The sequence below is a fragment of the Vicia villosa genome, linkage group LG1 (assembly GCF_029867415.1).
Source record: "Vicia villosa cultivar HV-30 ecotype Madison, WI linkage group LG1, Vvil1.0, whole genome shotgun sequence".
Lineage (NCBI taxonomy): Eukaryota > Viridiplantae > Streptophyta > Magnoliopsida > Fabales > Fabaceae > Vicia > Vicia villosa.
In genome coordinates this window covers 185,629,323-185,649,156 of record NC_081180.1, presented here as the reverse complement: position 1 = coordinate 185,649,156, position 19,834 = coordinate 185,629,323, and the positions used below count along the sequence as shown (strand labels likewise).

The 19,834-nt window shown below is 34.1% G+C and overlaps 1 protein-coding gene across 1 annotated transcript; it reads left to right on the top strand.

The window, feature by feature from the left end:
* Positions 1-1,741: 1,741 nt before the first annotated feature.
* LOC131621135 (uncharacterized) lies at positions 1,742-3,412 on the top strand. Its single transcript, XM_058892339.1, has 3 exons — positions 1,742-2,602; positions 2,863-3,006; positions 3,182-3,412. Exons 1-3 carry the CDS (start codon positions 1,742-1,744, stop codon positions 3,410-3,412), a joined length of 1,236 nt encoding a protein of 411 aa, XP_058748322.1.
* The last annotated feature ends 16,422 nt before the right edge of the window (positions 3,413-19,834 follow it).

Below are 19,834 nucleotides of genomic sequence, written 5' to 3'. Positions count from 1 at the left end.
AAAGTTAAACTTGGTTATCTTTGACTTTTCAAAAAGAGAGAGTATTTTGGCTAGTTACTTAGGAATCTTTAACACTTTTAGAAAACGATTTTGAAACTATTTTCGGACGCATTTGTGGGTTTGAAATCCGATTCACTTAGCAAAAGTCATGAACCTCTTTTAAGTTAAATATTCCAAGTTAACATAAATTTCTACTAAGTTAGGAAATCAATTTCTTAAAATTAGACTTACTACTTTAACGCAATACACACCTTTTATAAGTGACAAATAAAGACATTAATTAGAGACTGAGTTTGGTTCTTAGTACGCGAAAGCGACAAGTTCCCATTAAGTTGATTCATTTTCAAGAGTAGAAAATATTACCCCATAAGTAATTCTATTAGAGACTAAAGGAGTATTGTCCGACTGTTGTGAATTACATTCGAGCCTATTCTTTTACTTGTATTTTCACACCTTTTTACCTGCTTTCTTTTTATGCATTCAAATATTGATTTGATTTGCCTTAGATAAACACCTTAACAATAGAAATCGATAGATTGACATTTGATCTATGTGGGAACGATAATCTTTTGTATACTCTGACGTGATTTGTATACATGCGATTTACACCACATCAGACAACAGACAAGAGGTTATACAACAAATACCTCATTCAAAATCTTACCATAAAACTCAGTGAAATAAAACCATGATTAAAGGGAAAATAGTGTAGTAGCATACAACAAACTTAAAAAAATTCATAACTAACAAAATCTAAAATGTCATGACCGACAAAATCTAAGTTTAATTTTTCACGGGATAATGTTTGGAGATTTAAAAGATATAGTAACCTATTGGGAGTTAGATTTTAGCCAAACTTTTTCATAATCAAATGTATTAGTCATCCTATAAATATATCACTTTTTAGTTTTACACCATGGACATGTAAATAAGATGATGTGGCAAGGAAAAAAAAAGCATAAACCACTACAAATGGAATGGAACAAAAGCATAACTCGTCCAAATAAATGAGAGCAATTTTTATTTTTTGAGATTCATTTATAGTCAGATGCTAAGATATTGTAAAACAAAAAAAAAATAATTAAAAGGGTGGAATCTCAAAGGGACTCATTATTCAGTCCAATAATTAATATGTATGGAAGTATTGATTTTTTTCAGCATGATTCATAAATTTTTTCATTGAAACCATTTGACAAAAATAAAATAATGATACAAATATATGTAATAATTACCTGTTATATTTTCTTTTTAGATGTAATCTAAATTTGACATAAATTTTCTATATTTAAAAAAAGTTTCTCAAACAAATTTGTTTTTTTAGATATTCAATTAATTCTTAACAAACTTGTTAATTTTGTTAAAAATACTTATTTATAAATAAAAAAACACCTCAAACACCAAAAAAAACATGATTTAACATATACGCCAAGCTAGCAAAACCGTTAGCAAAAACAAATATGAATTTTAACTTTTTTTAAAGTTATGCCAACTTTATATTTTTCTACTATAAAATTAGAAAACATGCACGACTCTCACATCTTCACAAAGTTATATTCAACAAATTTCAATTTTGAATTTATTAAAAGTTTGATAAAGTGGAAACCTTCATTATGATTCATTATATGGTAAACATTTCCTTCCGATTAACTTCCACACTTTTCAAACTCTTATTTAAATATTTATCTATTATTTTATTATTCATATTTAATATGTAACAATAATAATTTATGTGTAGGTAAACATGATATTGATCTCTAAAGCATTTATATTTTTGTTACCAATGATGGTGATATTGTCAAGTACAACTTACTCACACATACAAAATTCTCCACAAATTATCAAATCAACAACATATTTGTCAGAAAAGTTTGAAGTGAGCCCTGGAGATGTTATAGCTACAAATATATACAATATTGATTTTCCAAATGGTCATATTGGAGTCAAGAGCTTTGATGTTGATCTAGTTGATGAACAAGGGAATTCGGTTCCCTTGTATGAAACATACATCCATCATTGGTTTGCTGTAAAATTTCATGTGAGTAAGGATAAGAATAAATCACACAATTATACTGATCATACCAAACCTTTTGAGGATCCCATTTTCTTAAGAAATGATGGATTTTGCAATGGCGGTATACTTCCACATATATGGGGTTTGGGAAGTGAAACACGAGGAACAAGTTCAAAACTTCCAGATCCTTTTGCAGTTGAACTTGGAAACCCTGCTAATATTACAAAGGGTTGGGAAGAGAAATGGTTATTTAATATCATGGTCATTGATACACGTGGAACAGAAAATAGAAAAAGTTGTAGTGAATGTAGGTGTGATCAATTTAATCTCCCAGAGAATTTTTATAATACGACATATGACATCCATGGAAAGCCATTATCCTCCAAATATATAGGAGGAGTATTTTGTTGTAAAAACAACTTCCAATGCAAATTGAAAAAAGGGTTTCAAGCACCAAGGAGAAAGCTTGCTCTAAAATACAAAATAACATGGGTTGACTGGGACAAACATCAAATTCCTGTTAAATTCTATATATTAGATTCCACTGATCGAGTCATAATAAATGGTTCTGAAACTATCCATGATTGTCTGGTAAATAAATTTTTATATTTTTTTAATTTCGTGGTTTATTAAATTATCATGACCAAGACATAGCATAACATAGGTGATTTAGCTTAGTCATAATAAAAAAGAAGTTTAAGAAAACTCTTGTTATTATCATAATAAACTAACAATCACTATTTTTGTGTACAATTAAACTCAACTGAGTTCTAAGGTCTTGTGATAATTATTTTTAATTACTTTTTACGTCGAGAGAAATTGATTAACAAATATTTTTTAATATGATACAGACTGAGTATACTATTCCAGAAAATAAAAGCAGCGACCTTGCCCATGTTCAGAAAGCAAGCATCCCTATGAAAAAAGGTGGTTATCTTATATACGGCACTGCTCATGCACATACTGGCGTTGTTAATGCAACACTATATGGACAGGTAGAGTTGAATATAAATTTGACTGAGTTATATTTAAATTCATTATGTTGGCTTAACTTATTTCTTACATGATATTTATTTTTCTATATTTTGTATATAGACAAATTAATCTTGTGATAATGCATGCATGACTACTATTTATTAAGTCTTTAATTTTTTTCGATTAATAAATTAGGATGGAAGGACATTATGTACATCAACACCAAGATACGGAACAGGAATTGAAGCGGGAAATGAGGAAGGATATGCTGTTGGAATGTCTGGATGTTATCCAAAACCAGGTTCAATCAAGATTAATGATGGGGAAATTGTGACAATGGAATCCAAATATAAAAATGAATTTCTCACTGGAGCTATGGGACATATGTACTTCTATTTGGCTGATCGACTACCACATACAACATAGACATCATTTTCCTATGATGTGATAAAAAATTCCTCAGTGTAGATTGGCTCTCGCGCTCAAAACCTTGTACTCCCTCTGGTCTCATTTATAAGCAAAAATTTAATTTTTAGATTCATTCAACAATCAATGTATTTAGTCTATTATTAGACTTAATACATTGATTGTTGAATGAATCTAAAAATTAAATGTTTGCTTATAATTGAGACCGGAGGGAGTACTATTTTTCATGAGCCTCTAAAGAATTTTCCTTATGTTAATAAAATGCAATTTTCTTCATGCATTAAAGAGGAAATATTAAGTGTTCAATAAATGTAAAGAAGAAAAAGGAGCATATCTTATATTTTAAAGATAAAAAGCAAGTGTTTTACAAAAAAAAAAAAAAGATAAAAAGCAAGTGAATTGAATTTTTTATATTAAATTAGTCAGAGACCCGTGCTGCCGTCCGGGTGCATTAATTGTGGTGTAGTATTTTTTGAACGATACGAAAAATGTGAAGTAAGGAAGTTTGGCCAAATTGCATTTATAAAATGGAAATTAACTATTTTAAAAAAAGTTTTACTAATAAGATATTAATATGAAAATTATGTTCTAATTTAAAATAATGATCCACAATTTTTTTTAAGATATGTCAAGAACACAAGAGCAAAATAGGGCTAAGTGTTGAATTTAATAATTGACGGCTCAACAACAATGGATAACATGGCCAATGGATAACACGGCTCAGCAACAATGTTTTTAACTTTTATATTATGTTGATAGTGACCCGTGAAATATAAAAAAAATTATCTAAATAAAAAACTAAATTATACTATTATGGAATTGATTTTTTATAAAATAGATTGCTATCACAATATTATATTATACTATATATTAATAGTATATAAATTAATATATTTATGTTTATATTCGTGATAAGAAAATATTTTCATTTTATCCATTGATAAATATACATTTCCCTCATTTTTTAATCACCAAAGACTGAGAAATTTTTAAAGGTTGAGAAATGTACATTTCCAATTTAAAGGTTGAGTAGTTATCCATGTGACAATTAACTTCTACTAACAACACCGATAAAGTACAGAGTAACATATAGACCAAATTAAAAAACATTAGATACCCATAGTGACTAAATTGGCCACTAATAACTAATTTGAAAGAAACAATATATCTTTTTTTTTAATTGAAATAATACGGCATTGATCTCAGAACTCCATCAGTAATCTTGACATCAACATAGAACTTCCTTGTTAAAGCAAATACAATAAGTCCCATAGTAGTTGAACAAATTGACAACATCATTAGCATTAATACATTGCTCCATTTCATTGTCAGGAGGAACTAAATGGTCATAACTCAAAGTTGGTACCAGCTAATAATTCCTAACTAAAATAACAACACCCAATAAGAATAAAGAGCACAACAAAATATCATATAGGTTAACAGCTTAATGATGATTCTTCCTCCATAACACTCCAATCTTCTTCAGCATGTTTGTATTTTTCTTTTTTGGGGACTCATTATCTGTGTCTTCTAAATAAGGTGAATTCATTGTCTTGCTAGAACTTGAATTGAAGCTACTTTCAAGTGAGCCGTTTTTACCTACATGTTTGCCATTGTTTCCTGTTAGAAACATCATCATAAGCAAAATGGTTACAATATTTAAAAGGAATAACTCCCAAGGTTGACTGAAGAAGCAATCCACATGCATCGCGTTGGAAAGACAAAGCTTAACCAAAGAAACACACCATCCACTATAATCATCATGTTGAAGATAAGGTTCTGCCAAGAGAAACACTTTTCATTCATAAGCCAATTGAGACGAAGGCATTCAAAGCAATATTCAAACAATTGCAACAGCTAGATTCCAACGATAACACACCAAGCTATATATATTGATCAAACTTCAAACTTGAATGTGTGTCCATTCGTACACCCAAAGTGCATTAAGTGAGTATCCAAAGTGTGTATGGTGCAACCAGAGTGCAAAAAAGGAGAAACCTTGAGAGAAAATCTCTAGAGAGAAGATGAGCATGAAAAGCAGAAAAGAAACTACAAGAAACCATGCTTCAGAAATTACACAAGAGGCAACATATACTTAGTATGTGATTAAATAATCCATAGTGTTGTCATACACTAACTTAAGCCTATCTGAAGAAATCATAATAATGTGAAAAAGAAATCTCTACTATTAAGCAGTATTCTCCAATTGAGTTATTAGAAGTTTACCAATACTTGATCAACTCATACACTGTTCACTTTAAATGACATGAGAAACTAAATACCCCGAGTTGTTGCTCGAAGAAGTGTTTTATGTTTTCTTGAGTTCATTAAATGAGTTATGAGCTGTAACAAGCTATATAATCAATGTCAAGAAGAAGATGAAGATCTACTCACAAGAAGAAATTAACATGAGAGCTGATGCTCCATATTTGCTTAAGAAGATGAGAAGAAGATGGCCTTACAAGAAGAAATTAATTTCAAGAGCTGAAGCTCAAATCTCCTTATTCAGACAAGAAAAGACCAATCCCGAAATAAGCAATCCATAAAAGAGCTGTTGCTCTTAATTTTCTTTCAGAATAAAATGAAGATAACCTAAAGAATCATCTCAAAATAGAGTTGCCACTCTAAATATGCTTTTAGAAGATGAAGATCAAATCAGAAGCAATTGACAATAAAGCTGTTGCTATAAATCAGCTTAAGAAGATTGGAAGACAAAGATCAGCATGAAGAAGCACTTAACATCTGGAGTTGATACTCATATTCTGCTTATCAACAGACAAGCAAAGATCTCATTCAAAAGTTAAAGAAAAGAAGACTGCAAGATATTTGATTCTTGTATTTAAATATAAAACACATAGAGTTGTTGCTCGTAGTGTGTTATATCTTACGAACTTCAAATAGGATGTTTAGGCTCCAGAAGCGACTTCTAGTCAGTGGGTCGTAAACATACGTATTGAGAATAAGAGACCATTTTCTTGAATAAGAAGCACACTTGTAAATCTCCAGAAGATGCCTTGAGCGATCAGTCAAGGTCAGAAGCTTGAGAAGACAATTGGTTGCGGTCATTGTGGAAATCTCTTGGAGACCAAGTGAAGGTCAGGAGTCCAGGAGTCAATGGATGTTATATCTCGTGGAGATCACTGAACAATCCATTGCATCCATTCACAACAGGTAGCTGTGCAGGAAGTTAGTTACAACATGTTATTGTGTAGGTTACTAGATTGATGAACGTTATATCCAGATGGGATCACTGAACGATTGAGTCATCTAGGGGTTAGTCACTCGCGGGTAGCTTGTGCAAGGTTAGTCACAACAGTTGGCTGTGCAGGATTGTTAGTCACGACGGAGGATCGTGCAGTTGCAATCATGATTTGGTTATAGTGGATTAATACCTCAGTTGAGAGGAAAATCACCTAAGGAAGGTGGATTGGAGGTAGCCATATACAAAAGGTGAACCAGGATAAAAATGAATGTGTCTTTTACTTTCTGTACTATTCGTTTTAACTTAGAACATTCAAGCAAAAGCTCTTCAGAATTGTACTGAGACCAGTCAAAAGTTCTGATGACACACAAAAGTTAAAATGAACATCTCATTGGTTATGCAACTCCATTCCAAGCATGCTTCCACAAAACAAAAGCATATCCAACAAATGAGATTTGAATAAGAAAGAAAAGAACTTAAATAAAGGGAATTTTAATTAGCAAATATTACAATTCGATCCCCCATTTCTTGTGTTTTTCTCCACCTTCAGCGACATCACTCAAAGAAATGACATCTAATTTTGTGAAATTGGATAAGTTTGATGGAGGAAACTTTATCCGTTGGCAGAAAAAGATGAAATTTTTGCTTACAACTTTGAAAGTGGTATATGTTCTGAATACAACAAGACCAGTAGAAAGGGAAGAATAATCAATCACTGAAACAAGAGAGAGGCGAAAATGGGAAAATGATGATTACATTTGCATGGGCCATATTCTTAACGGTATGTTAGATTCGTTATTCGACATATTCCTCTTAATAGACATATAACATATGTTTGCTGGAATACTTAATTATGAGTACATTTTTGATATAGTCTACCTATACGAGAACGAAGTGGGGGCGCTTCATAGAGTTAAAGGGCTTTGCTCTTAAATTCTCGTGAAAAGGATACGTGACACAAGGCCGTATTAAATGTGTCAGTTTTATGATTCTTTTGATAGTACCGAGATATCATGTGTGAATTGTGTACGCTTGTTCTAATGAATATTTGGTTCAAAGCTTGTCTCTCAATTTATTCGGGGATGAGTGAAAACTCAATTTACTAAGTAATGATTCAAATTGTAAGATACCATTATCTGAAACCATGATATTTCCAAAAATATGAGATTTAGTTATATTTTGTAAATGGTGGGGGATTGTAAGTAATTTCCAAAATATTATTTGGAAGTTGTTTTTCTAAGTAATATATATTTCTACTAGAAATATAATGCAAGTAAGTTGTTTGGTTCAGTGGTAAGAAAGATTCCTAAGTGTCTTAAGGTTAACGGTAGAATACTCGGGCAAGACATTTTTTGAATTAATTTTGTTTTCCTAACGGTAACAAAATTGAATCAAAATGAACAACAGCCGAATTCAAACTCGCAACCCTTCGGTAAAATAGCACCTGCATTGCCAACTGAACCAACACAACATTTGTGAACAACTCTGAATGTTAAACAATATAATGGTTCACTGTTCAGATGCAAGATTGCATTAAAAGGGTGTCTCTCCTCACCAAATGACACAAACTTATCTATAAACAGTGGCGGATCTTGCCTTAATATTTAAGGGGTGCCGTAAAAAAAAAATTTAATCCATACAAATGTATACAATTTTTTTGGATGTTTTCCTTAAAAGAATATCAATTTCGAATGCTCAACTATTGCCTCTCTTCTTAAGAATATATACAAATCAATTACAACTAATTATTGGCAAGAGTTAGCTTTTAAAATAGATGAAACATGCATAAATTAACAATCAATTTTCCATCTCTTAATTTTTTAAATAAGCACCACTTCTTTGTAAAAAAAGTATAATTAAATTACCAAAACACTAAAGTCAAATTAATGTAACACCAATACACATCAAAACATTAAATCAAATTTGTCTAATACCAACATGGAAAAAACTTAAAAAACTTTAAATGACATTAGGATTTGCATACTCATATATAATATGCATAATCAATTTAAAATACAAACATAAAAATATCAATTGTTAAACTAGAGAAAAACCATTTTGCATCTAACACTTTTTAAATTAAATATAGTTAATTTAAGAATATTTTGAGTCAAATTATTTAAGTAAATTATAGTTAAAAATATATTTAAAAGATAATTTATGAATAAAATTATTAATTTAATATAATTAAAGAACTTTTTAAATCAATTTATTATAACTCACAAAATTTATTATTAGACCATTGAAAATAAAGCAACCCGAATCAATATTCATGTATTAGAACATAACAGTAAAGAAATAAAACTAAGCAAGAGATTTTTTTTAAAACAACTATAATATATTAAAAAAGGTTACTTTTGAGGAATTGAGGGGTGCACTGGCACCCTCCCGCCCCCACGTTCCTCCGCCACTGTCTATAAATAAGTGATATTTGGAAAGCATAAAGGAAACGAAAGTAGAAATATTCACATCCATTTTTTCACCATTTAAATTATAATAAAATCATTCTTTCACTTTACTAATGCATGAGTAAAGTGTAGAAAATATTTTTCCGTAAACTATTACCAAAAGATACGCTTAGTGTGTTTGTGCAATTCACATTAAGGAATTCAAAGTATCCTGAAGGGAATTCGCCGTTAAACTCAATTGCATCCAATATACAATAATTGGTGGAGGCGAATTATTCCTAAAGGTTAGTGTGAAATTCACACGCTTTGAGTTTTCAAGTTTCGTTCTTCATCAACACTTTCTTTGTTCAAGGGCTGCCACATAGCCACCAACACCAATGACTACAACTATCCAACATGTCATCTCATCGGTTAAAGATTCTTACGAGTGGTTGATAAGGGATTCAAGAGGGGAGTTATGTCATGGTGCTCTTCCATTATCGCTAGAATGTTTCCTGAAAAAGTGTAATGGGAAGTGTTTATACCCGGGCATATCGTCTCATTGTATGATTAATTTACACAAGACTTTTAAAGTTTTAAAATGTCTATGTTTGTTGCCCTTAAAATGGCTCTGCTTAGTCTATTCGCTATCAATAAAATAAATATTCTTTTAATGTTGAACGTAAAAAAAAAGACATTTTATATTTTTTATAAAGTTAAAATATATTAAAAAGCTAAAAATTTAAATAAAAAACAAAAATCTAGAGTCAAGAAACAATTGATTGTATTGGGGTTTGGATTCATTTTTCAAGTTTGAATTTGTATTGATTTTTTCTTTACCCACCTCTCTATGGGGCCACCCCCAGCGAAAACCCCATTTTACCCCGCTTCGGAAATGCATTTCCGAAATATTTTTTTTTTCTAAATTTTTTCAGACTTCGGAAGTGCATTTCCGAAAAAATCCCAAAAATTGAGATTTTGACTAATTCGGAGATGCATCTCCGAACCAAAAAAAAAAATCTAAAAAAAATCCCAAAAATTAATTTTAGGATATTAATTAATTTAATTATCATAAATTTGATATAATTTATGAGTAATGAATAATAATAATTATATATTTTGATATAATTTATGAATTATGAATAATAATTATTATATATTTCTATTTTGATTCATATTTTAAAATTTAAAATAATTTTAATTAAAAAAATTAAAATAATTTCACTTACAAAATGAGTTATAATTTTTTATTTATATATTTATATATTTATAATAATTATTATATATTTATAATAATTATTATATATTTATATATTTACAAAAATAATTAAAAAAATGAGTGTTTTAATTTCTATATTTATATATTTATATAATAATTATAATAATTATTATATATTTATAAAAATTATTATATATTTATATAATAATTATTATATATTCATTATAAATATATTTATACATTTATATAATAATTATAAAAATTAAAACATGAGTGTTTTAATTTATAATATATATTATATTTATATTTATATTATATTTAATTTTAAATAATTCAAAATTTACTTATGAAATTAAGATGTTTTTGATTTATATAAGTTAGTAAAATAATTTTTAACTTTAAAATTGTTTAGGAAATTTTATACCTATTAATTGTATTGATTCACCTTGATTTTATACCTATTAATTGTATTGATTCACCTTGATTTTAATTTTTTAATAATTATGGAATTCTTTCGGAAGTGTATATCCGAAACATTCCAAGACCAATTTGGTCTTGGAATATTTCGGAAGTGTATATGACACCCCCCTCCCAAAAAAATTCGGAAGTGTATATCCGAAGACACCCCCTTCCAAAAAAATTCGGAAGTGTATATCCGAAGACACCCCCTTCCAAAAAAATTCGGAAGTGTATATCCGAACACACCCCCCTCCCAAAAAAAAAAAGGTGTTTTCGGAAATGCATTTCCGAAAACCCAAAAAAGGGGTGTTTTCGGAAATGCATCTCCGAAAACACCTTTTTTTCGTATTTTCGGAAGTGCATTTCCTAAATAAGACAAATTTTGAAAAAGTTTTGAAAATGCATTTCCGAAGTGAGGGTATTTTAGGTTTTTCACCGGAGGTGGCCAAGAAAAGAGGGAGGTGGGTAATGAAATTTCCTCTTGTATTATGATGAAACTGCATTGTCGACTTTAACAATCGTTGTCGATAGTCCGATCAAGATTGATTGTAACATTATAAATGTCAAGCATACAAGCATAAAAGATTAAGATTTACAAGGTGTTAGTTGAAATTAATTTGAATAAAATTGTCATCGATAATGTTTAGATCAAAAATCACAGACTCACAGGTATAATGTTGAATAAGAAGGATTATATAGGATTTACATCAACTATAGATTTACCATAAATGCTATGGAGTTTTAGGAAAATATTGTAAAAGCTATATTCTCAATTCCTAATATTTCTAGTTTGTGTGAGGAGCAACCAACCACTAGAGTCGCATGTTGATTCTTTTTTTTTTTTTTTTGATAAGAAGGAGGGCCTAAACCCAAGAACGCAAAAAAAAAAACTAAAAAGCAACAACTCTATCTAAAGGAATCCCTGAAACATCCTTTTGAAGAAGAACCATGAGATGATCAGGAGCCTCTTCAAAGACTTGTAATCCTGTGTTTAACAGCCTCGCATCTCTCGCAAGCTTGTCAGCTATGGAGTTAGCCTCCCGAAACGTATGCTCTAAGATGACCACATCATGATTGGCCATAAGCAATCTAATCTGCCGGATCAACGCACACTCAGAGGACCTTTTGTTATCCTTCCGTAAAATTTCTTCGATAACCTTCTTCGCATCCATATTAACTATAATCTTCATGTGTCCTCTAGCCAATGTGAGCTTGAGGCCTTCATAAATTGCCCACGTCTCTGCTGTGAACGCGTTGCAGTAACCAATATGCTTGGCGAAACCGCAAAGCCAACGACCCCGACTGTCTCGAATGACACCACCGCAGCCTGATAAGCTATCTTTGCCACAAGATCCATCAACATTCAGCTTTACAAAATCTGGTTGCGGAGGAATCCAGGCGACATGCTCTATAGTAACCTGTCTTTTCACAATATTTTGCTTTATAGAATTTGCAAGGATGTATTGTTGTTTTCTGTCCATGATAACGCGCTCCGGTTTGTAAGGTCTTGAGTGGTTGTCCATATGAATGTCTTTGTTTCTCCAATTCCAACAAGCATGGCAACCGATCGCCCAAATCTCGCTCCAGTCTTGATTTATACCATGGTAGTTCATGTTCATTCTTATCCAAACCTGCAAGTCACCTGCATAGAAAACGTTAGCTAAATCACTTGGAACAATCTTGTCCCACATCTGTTGCACAACTCTGCAGTCCCTAACAGCGTGTAAAGCAGATTCACACACATTTCCGCACAACTCACAAGCCGCATCACCCATACCACACATACTTTTACGATAGTTCGTCATCAATCTATCATGCGTGAGTAACCAGATGAAAACCCGAACACGCTCCGGGACCTGCAAGCTCCAAATATCCTGCCATATAGCATCATTTTCTTCACCTGCATCATGCTGCAGTTCTCTATAGGCATTTCCAACAGAGAAATCTCCCTTCATAATTCCACCATATCGAATAGAGTCTTTCTCGTCCGAAGCCAGTGGGGGTAAGATAGCTTGAATCGCATAACAAAGATCAGGAGGCATCCAATCTTTCAACAGACCCCAGTTCCAATCTCCATCTTCATTAGTAAGATCACACACCCTAGCATTAAGCAACTCTCTTGGGATGTCCACTTGGAAATCGGTAATCTTCTTACCCATGCCAATCCAACAGTCATTCCAAGCATGGATATCAGCTCCGTTACCAATCATCCACACATTAGCTTCCAGCATATTCGGTATGCAATTCACTATAGCCCGCCAAACATGTGAGTCAGAATTCTTACTGCAAATATTTCCTCTAAAGCTCTCCATATGGTATTTGCTTCGAAGAATTTTACACCAAAGATCATCATCATTATTCATCACTTTCCAACTAAGCTTCATAATACAAGCTTGATTCATGTTCTCGAGATTTCGAAGGCCCAGTCCACCATTTCCCTTGCTTCGGGTAACTGTTTCCCAATTGACAGCATGCACTTTCTTTTTAACTTCAGTGTCTCCCCAAACAAAGTTACGTTGCAGGCGCTGAATGTCCTTTAAACAGGCCTTCGGAAGGATGTTAGTCATCATAGGGTACGTAGGAATAGCCTCAATGACACTCTTCGCGAGAATAATTCTACCCGCCATAGAAAGATTTCTCGCTTTCCAGTTTGTTAGCTTGGCAGAAATCTGATCAATAATATAGCTATAATCCTGCCTCTTCAGATTCTTTCCACGCAGCGGGACGCCAAGGTATTTACCAAAGTTACTTGTCTCCCGATAGCCAGACAAATGCACCAGCTTCACCCTCATGCTTCTTTTCACGTTATCAGAAAAAAGAATACTAGATTTCTCCTTACTAACTTCTTGACCTGACAGCTTGCAAAATATTTCGAGGGAGTTGATCACACAATTCAATTGTCTCTCATTCGCTTCTCCAAACAGAAGGAGATCATCTGCAAACATCAGGTGAGAGATGCGAAATCCTCTCGTACCTAGTTGCACGCCTCTCCAATTCTTCTTTTGAACTTCCTGCTCAATGATGTGAGACAATTTGTCCATACATAACACGAAAAGGTACGGTGACATTGGGTCCCCTTGGCGGATGCCACGCTTGGGACGAAAATACTCGCTTCTGTTTCCATTCCAATTAATATTGGTCTCGACGCTCGAAACACCATGCATAATAATATTTATCATATTGTCTGGTAATCCTATCTCAGTAAGAACACGCCAAATAAACTCCCAATTGATCTTGTCATAGGCCTTAGCAAGATCAATTTTAATAGCAAAGTATCCTTTCTTGCCCTTCTTTTTAGCCATACTGTGCATTGCTTCAGTTGCAATGATGATGTTTTCGTGTATAGATCTCCCAGGGACAAATCCTGTTTGGAAAGGGGAAACAAGGAACTGCATATGAGGTTTAAGCCTATCGACGATCACCTTCGTAACAATCTTGTATATGGTATTACAGAGAGAAATTGGTCGGAATTGATTGACCACTTGGGGTTGTACCACCTTCGGAATCAAGCAAATATCAGTTTTGTTCACATCACTGATAGTACTCGGAGTTTTCCAAACATTCTTGACAAACTCACAAACGCTTACACCTACAGTCTCCCAATCTTTTTGATAGAAACCGGCCGGGAAACCGTCGGGGCCAGGCGCCTTCCACGGTTTCATAGCAAATAAAGCTTTTTTAACTTCCTCCATCTTAATATCTTCAGCCAATCTGTTTACTACCTCATCACTAATCCTTGGGTAAGATATATCAGTTTGGAACCATTGACAACAAAGCTTACTGCTATCAAACATGGTCTTGAAATAATTTGTAACCAGTTGCTCCAACACATTATTATCCTCCACCCAATTTCCTGCATCATCTTTCAACATTAAAATTTTATTTCTCTTCCTTCTCGTAATTACTTTCATGTGATAATACCGAGTATTACGGTCTCCATCGGCCAACCATTTAGTTCTAGACCTCTGAAACCACATAAGCTCTTCTTGCTTCAAAATACTACTTAACTCTTCTTGAAGTTTAGCTTCTATTCTTTTCATACCTCCATAATTGTGATTCTGTTGAAGCTTTTTTTGAATACCTTCTAACCGATGCATAGTTATAGCTTTCCTTCTTCTAACTTCATCGAAGGTTTCATACTTCCACTCTTTGATTCCTTCTCTAATATTGCTGATATTATGCAGAAAGTTGTCCTCATTGTTCCAAACTTGCTTAATCATATCATGATACGTATCTTTGAGGAGCCACGCATTCTCAAATCTGAAGGGTTTAACTTTCCTCTCATTAGCAATAATAGTTGGAACTATGAGGATGGGATGGTGATCCGAAAACTCAACACGAGCCAAAACTTTTACATAAGCTTCCGGAAAACTACATCTCCATTTATCATTACTAAGGGCACGATCCAATTTCTCGTATATACGTTGCCCTCCATGAAAGACAGGACCTCGCCACGTAAACATTGGACCACGCGTTTCTAAGTCATCAACCTGGCAGCTTCGCATGTTGATTCTTTAGCAAAGTGTTTTTTCTTGTCGTGTTAATTGACATTAAATAATAATAATTATATATATATATATATATATATATATACCCACATGTATATATACACACACATGTATATATGTGTGTGTATATATACATGTGGGTATATATATATATATATATATATATATATATATATATATATATATATATATATATATATATATATATATATATATATATATATATATATATATATATATATATATATTGTTGGAATTAGACTCTCAAACCTTTGAGTAATTCCTTATCGTTAAAGATGACAATGAAGAAAATAAGAACAAAAGTAGGATTAGGGTTTGCGGAAATTAAAGAGAAGAAGAAAGTATTTTCTGCAGAGTTTCTCTCTGCCCACAATCTGTGGAAATTCTGTTATTCACTTGCAACTGCAACTTCTGTGAATACAAATTATTTGACTTGATTACAAACTAATGAGGGTTACTCCCTATTTATAGATTTAGGTTAGCTTTCTCCCTAAGCCAAAGCCCAAAACTATAAAAGCCCAAAATACCTATTTTGGAGCTAAATCAAATCTAATCTATTTTAAATCTAAATCAAATCTATCTAGATTTAAAACAAACTTATGTGTAACAAACTGTTACACACTTCGACACACCTTGTGTTCGAGTAACAGCTTCGACACAAGGAATTACAAATTAACACACCACCTAATTCATTGTGTCTAAGCTATCTACATTCATCATAGCTCTTAGTCTTCTGAATATTTCAACCAGCACTCCCTTTGTCATGATATCTGCAATCTGATTCTCAGTCCTGCAGTGTTCCAAATTCATCTTCCCTTTAGCTACCTGCTCTCGAAGATAGTGGAACCTCATTTCAATGTGCTTGCTTCGACCATGTGCTATCGGGTTCTTCGCCAGATTGATAGCTGACATGCTGTCGATCTTCATGGTAATTGCTCCATGATCTTTACCTGTTATTTCTTCGACCAAGTTCACCATCCACGTTGCTTGACATGCACAAAGAGAAGCAGCTATGTACTCTGCTTCGCATGATGATAGTGCCACTACTGGTTCCTTTCTCGAACTCCAAGCAACTGGTGCACCACCTAGCATAAACACATAACCAGCTGTGGATTTTCGATCCTCAGCATCAGTATACCAACTCGAGTCGGTGTAACCCACTAATTTGCATTCTTTTCCCTCATCAGCTGCAGGAAATAGAATGCCATAGTCGAGAGTTCCTTTCAGATACCTCAGTATCCTCTTCGCCGCTGCTAGGTGTGATACCTTTGGCTTCTGCATGAATCTACTTATCATACCTACACTGTATGCTAAGTCAGGCCTTGTGTGACAAAGGTATCTCAATGACCCAATAAGTCTTCTGTATTGGGTTGGGTCGACATCCTCTTCATCTGGGTTCTTCGACAGTTGCAATCTTGTTTCAACAGGTGTCGAAGTCGAATTGCATTCTTCCATCTCAAATCTCTTGAGAATTTCACTTGCATATCTTCTTTGATGCATCATCAAGCCTCTACTACTCTTGTAGAATTTGATGCCAAGGAAGTATGAAATTTCTCCCAAATCCGACATTTCGAATTCCTTGCTGAGATCACCTTTAAAGCCTTCGATCTCTTTCTTGCAGCTACCTGTTATCAACAAGTCATCGACATAGAGACATAGTATAAGCAATTCACTCTTGCTTCTTCTTACATATACCCCATGTTCAGTTGTGCACTTCACAAATTCTTTCTCGCTTAGGAAACTGTCGATCTTCTTATTCCAAGCTCTTGGAGCTTGCTTCAGCCCATACAGGGCTTTATGCAGCCTGTACACTTTTCTATCTTCGCCATGTTTCACAAACCCGACTGGTTGTGAAACATAGACTTCTTCGTCTAAGGGTCCATTCAAGAATGCACATTTAACGTCCATTTGACACATGTGCCAATTGTTCATGTTCGCCAGACCAACAACCAACCTGATCGTTTCGATCCTGGCAACAGGTGCAAAGACCTCATCGAAGTCAATTCCTTCCTTCTGAAGAAATCCTTTTGCCACAAGCCTTGCCTTGTATCGAGTCACTTCACCTTTGGGATTACATTTCACCTTGTATACCCACTTCACATCAATTGCTTTCTTGCCTTGGGGCAATTCGACAAGTGACCAAGTATTGTTGTCTTCGATGGACTTCAATTCTTCATTCATAGCTTTCACCCACTTCGAATCCTTCAATGCCTCAGTTGTATTGACAGGTTCGACATCTACGTAGAAAGCGTAATGTACCAGCTCACCTTCATCATTGACTACATCATCTGATGTAATCACACATTCTTGCAATTTTGCAGGCATGTGTCTTGTTCTCTGAGGTCTGCCTGAGCCTGCATCACCTCTGACTTCTTCTTGTCGAATTTCCTCTCTTTCGACTTCAGTAGCTGGTTCGTCATAAAGAATTCTCACTGAATCCTTCTTGACATTTTCAGTCCAATCCCATTCTTTAAGCTCATCTATGATCACGTCCCTGCTGATCACTACTTGCTTGTTCACTGGGTCGAACAACTTGTATCCTCCAATCGAATGATATCCTATAAGTATCATTTGACTCGACTTGTCATCAAGTTTCCTTCTCAACTGATCTGGCACATGTCTATGTGCTATAGATCCAAATACCTTCAGATGGCTCAAGCTAGGCTTCACACCAGACCAACATTCTTCTGGAGTAATTCCTTCTAGCTTCTTTGTCGGACATCTGTTTAGAATGTATGTTGCAGTCGACACTGCTTCTCCCCAAAATTCTTTAGGTAAATGCTTGCCTTTTAACATACTTCTTACCATATTCATGATGGTTCGATTCTTCCTTTCTGCAGTTCCATTCTGCTGTGGAGTGTAGGGTGGCACCACCTCATGCACAATCCCTTCTTTCTCACATAACATGTCGAAATCTTTCGACACATATTCTCCACCACCATCAGTTCTTAAAACCTTGAGCTTTCGACCACTTTGTCTTTCGACCATAGATTTGAACTTGACAAATACCTCGATCACTTCACTTTTCTTCTTGATCAGGTAAGTCCATAATTTTCGACTGAAATCATCTATGAATGTAACAAAGTATTTGTTACCTCCATTCGAATCCACCTGGATTGGTCCACATACATCAGAGTATATGACATCAAGGATTGCCTTCGACTTGCTTCCTGCATCCTTGCTGAAGCTATTCTTGTGCTGCTTTGCCTGCACACATTCCTCACATACCTCATTTGGAATGTCGATTTCTGGCAGTCCTGAAACCATATTCTTTCTTTTCAAGTCTTTGATGTCATTGAAGTTGAGATGGCCTAGTCGATAGTGCCATATCCATTCATCTCTGCTAGCTGCAGTTGCAAGGCACTCGTGCTCCATCACATTGAGTTCGATCTTGAAGGTTCTATTCTGTGACATAGGAGCCTTCAAGATTAACCTCCCATTTGCATCGACAACTCTCATCATCTTATCTTCGATCGAAACCTTGTAGTTCTTTTCGACCAACTGTCCAATGCTGAGTAAGTTGCTCTTCATGCCTGGTATGTACAACACATTGGAAATTACTGACCTCTTTCCATCTTTCCTCGTAATCATTACATCACCAATACCTTCAGCTGCTAGAGTATTGTCATTTGCAAATTTCACCATGTTCTTTATTGAGGGTTTTATGTTGACAAACCAATCTTTCCTTCCAGACATATGTGATGAGCATCCTGAATCCAAGTACCATTGGTCTTTGAATTTATCTTCATCTTTTGTTGTGACCATCAGCAACATCTCTTCTTCTTCTTGTTTTGCAAGCTTTGCATCACTTTCTTGACTTTTATTCTTTTCTGGACAAACTGTCGAATAATGACCATACTTCTGACAGTTGAAACATTGAATGTGACTCTTGTCAGACTTTCGACCACCACCTCTTCCTCTACCTGCAGCACCACCTCTCTGGTTGCCTTGATATGAGGGTTTTCTCTGATTCGACCAATTTCCTTCTTGCTGATTTCGACTAGTCGAATTGTTGTAGCCACCTCTACCTCTATTTCCAGTCCAGCTTCCTTTGCCTTTCTTTTCGTTTGCTGACTGAGCCTGCAGAGCCACATCGCTCTTCGACTTGCCCGCAGCTCTTTTAGCCATTCTTTGTTCATGAGATTCAAGTGTCCCTTGAAGCTCTTCTTTTGTCAATTTCGACAAGTCCTTCGACTCTTCTATGGCTACCACGATGTGGTCGAACTTAGGAGCCAAAGATCTCAAAATCTTTGAGACAACAGCTCTTGTTGTTAATACTTCTCCACATATCTTGATTTGACTCACTAGTTTCGTAATCCTAGTGAAGAAATCAGTTATGCTTTCGCTATCTTCCATCTGAAGCAATTCATATGTTCTCTTGTGAGTTTGTAACCTCACCTCTTTCACTTTTTCTGCACCTCCAAAAGATTTTTCAAGAATCTCCCAAGTTTCTTTTGAAGATTCTATATCACTAACCTTTTCAAAATTATCTGGACTCAGACATTGATGGATTATAAAGAGAGCTTTATAATCTTTCTTCTTCAATTCTTTATAAGCAGCCTTTTCTTCCTCCTTCGCACCTTCTGCAAGCGGTTCTGCCCATTCTTTTACAAGATCCCAAAGATC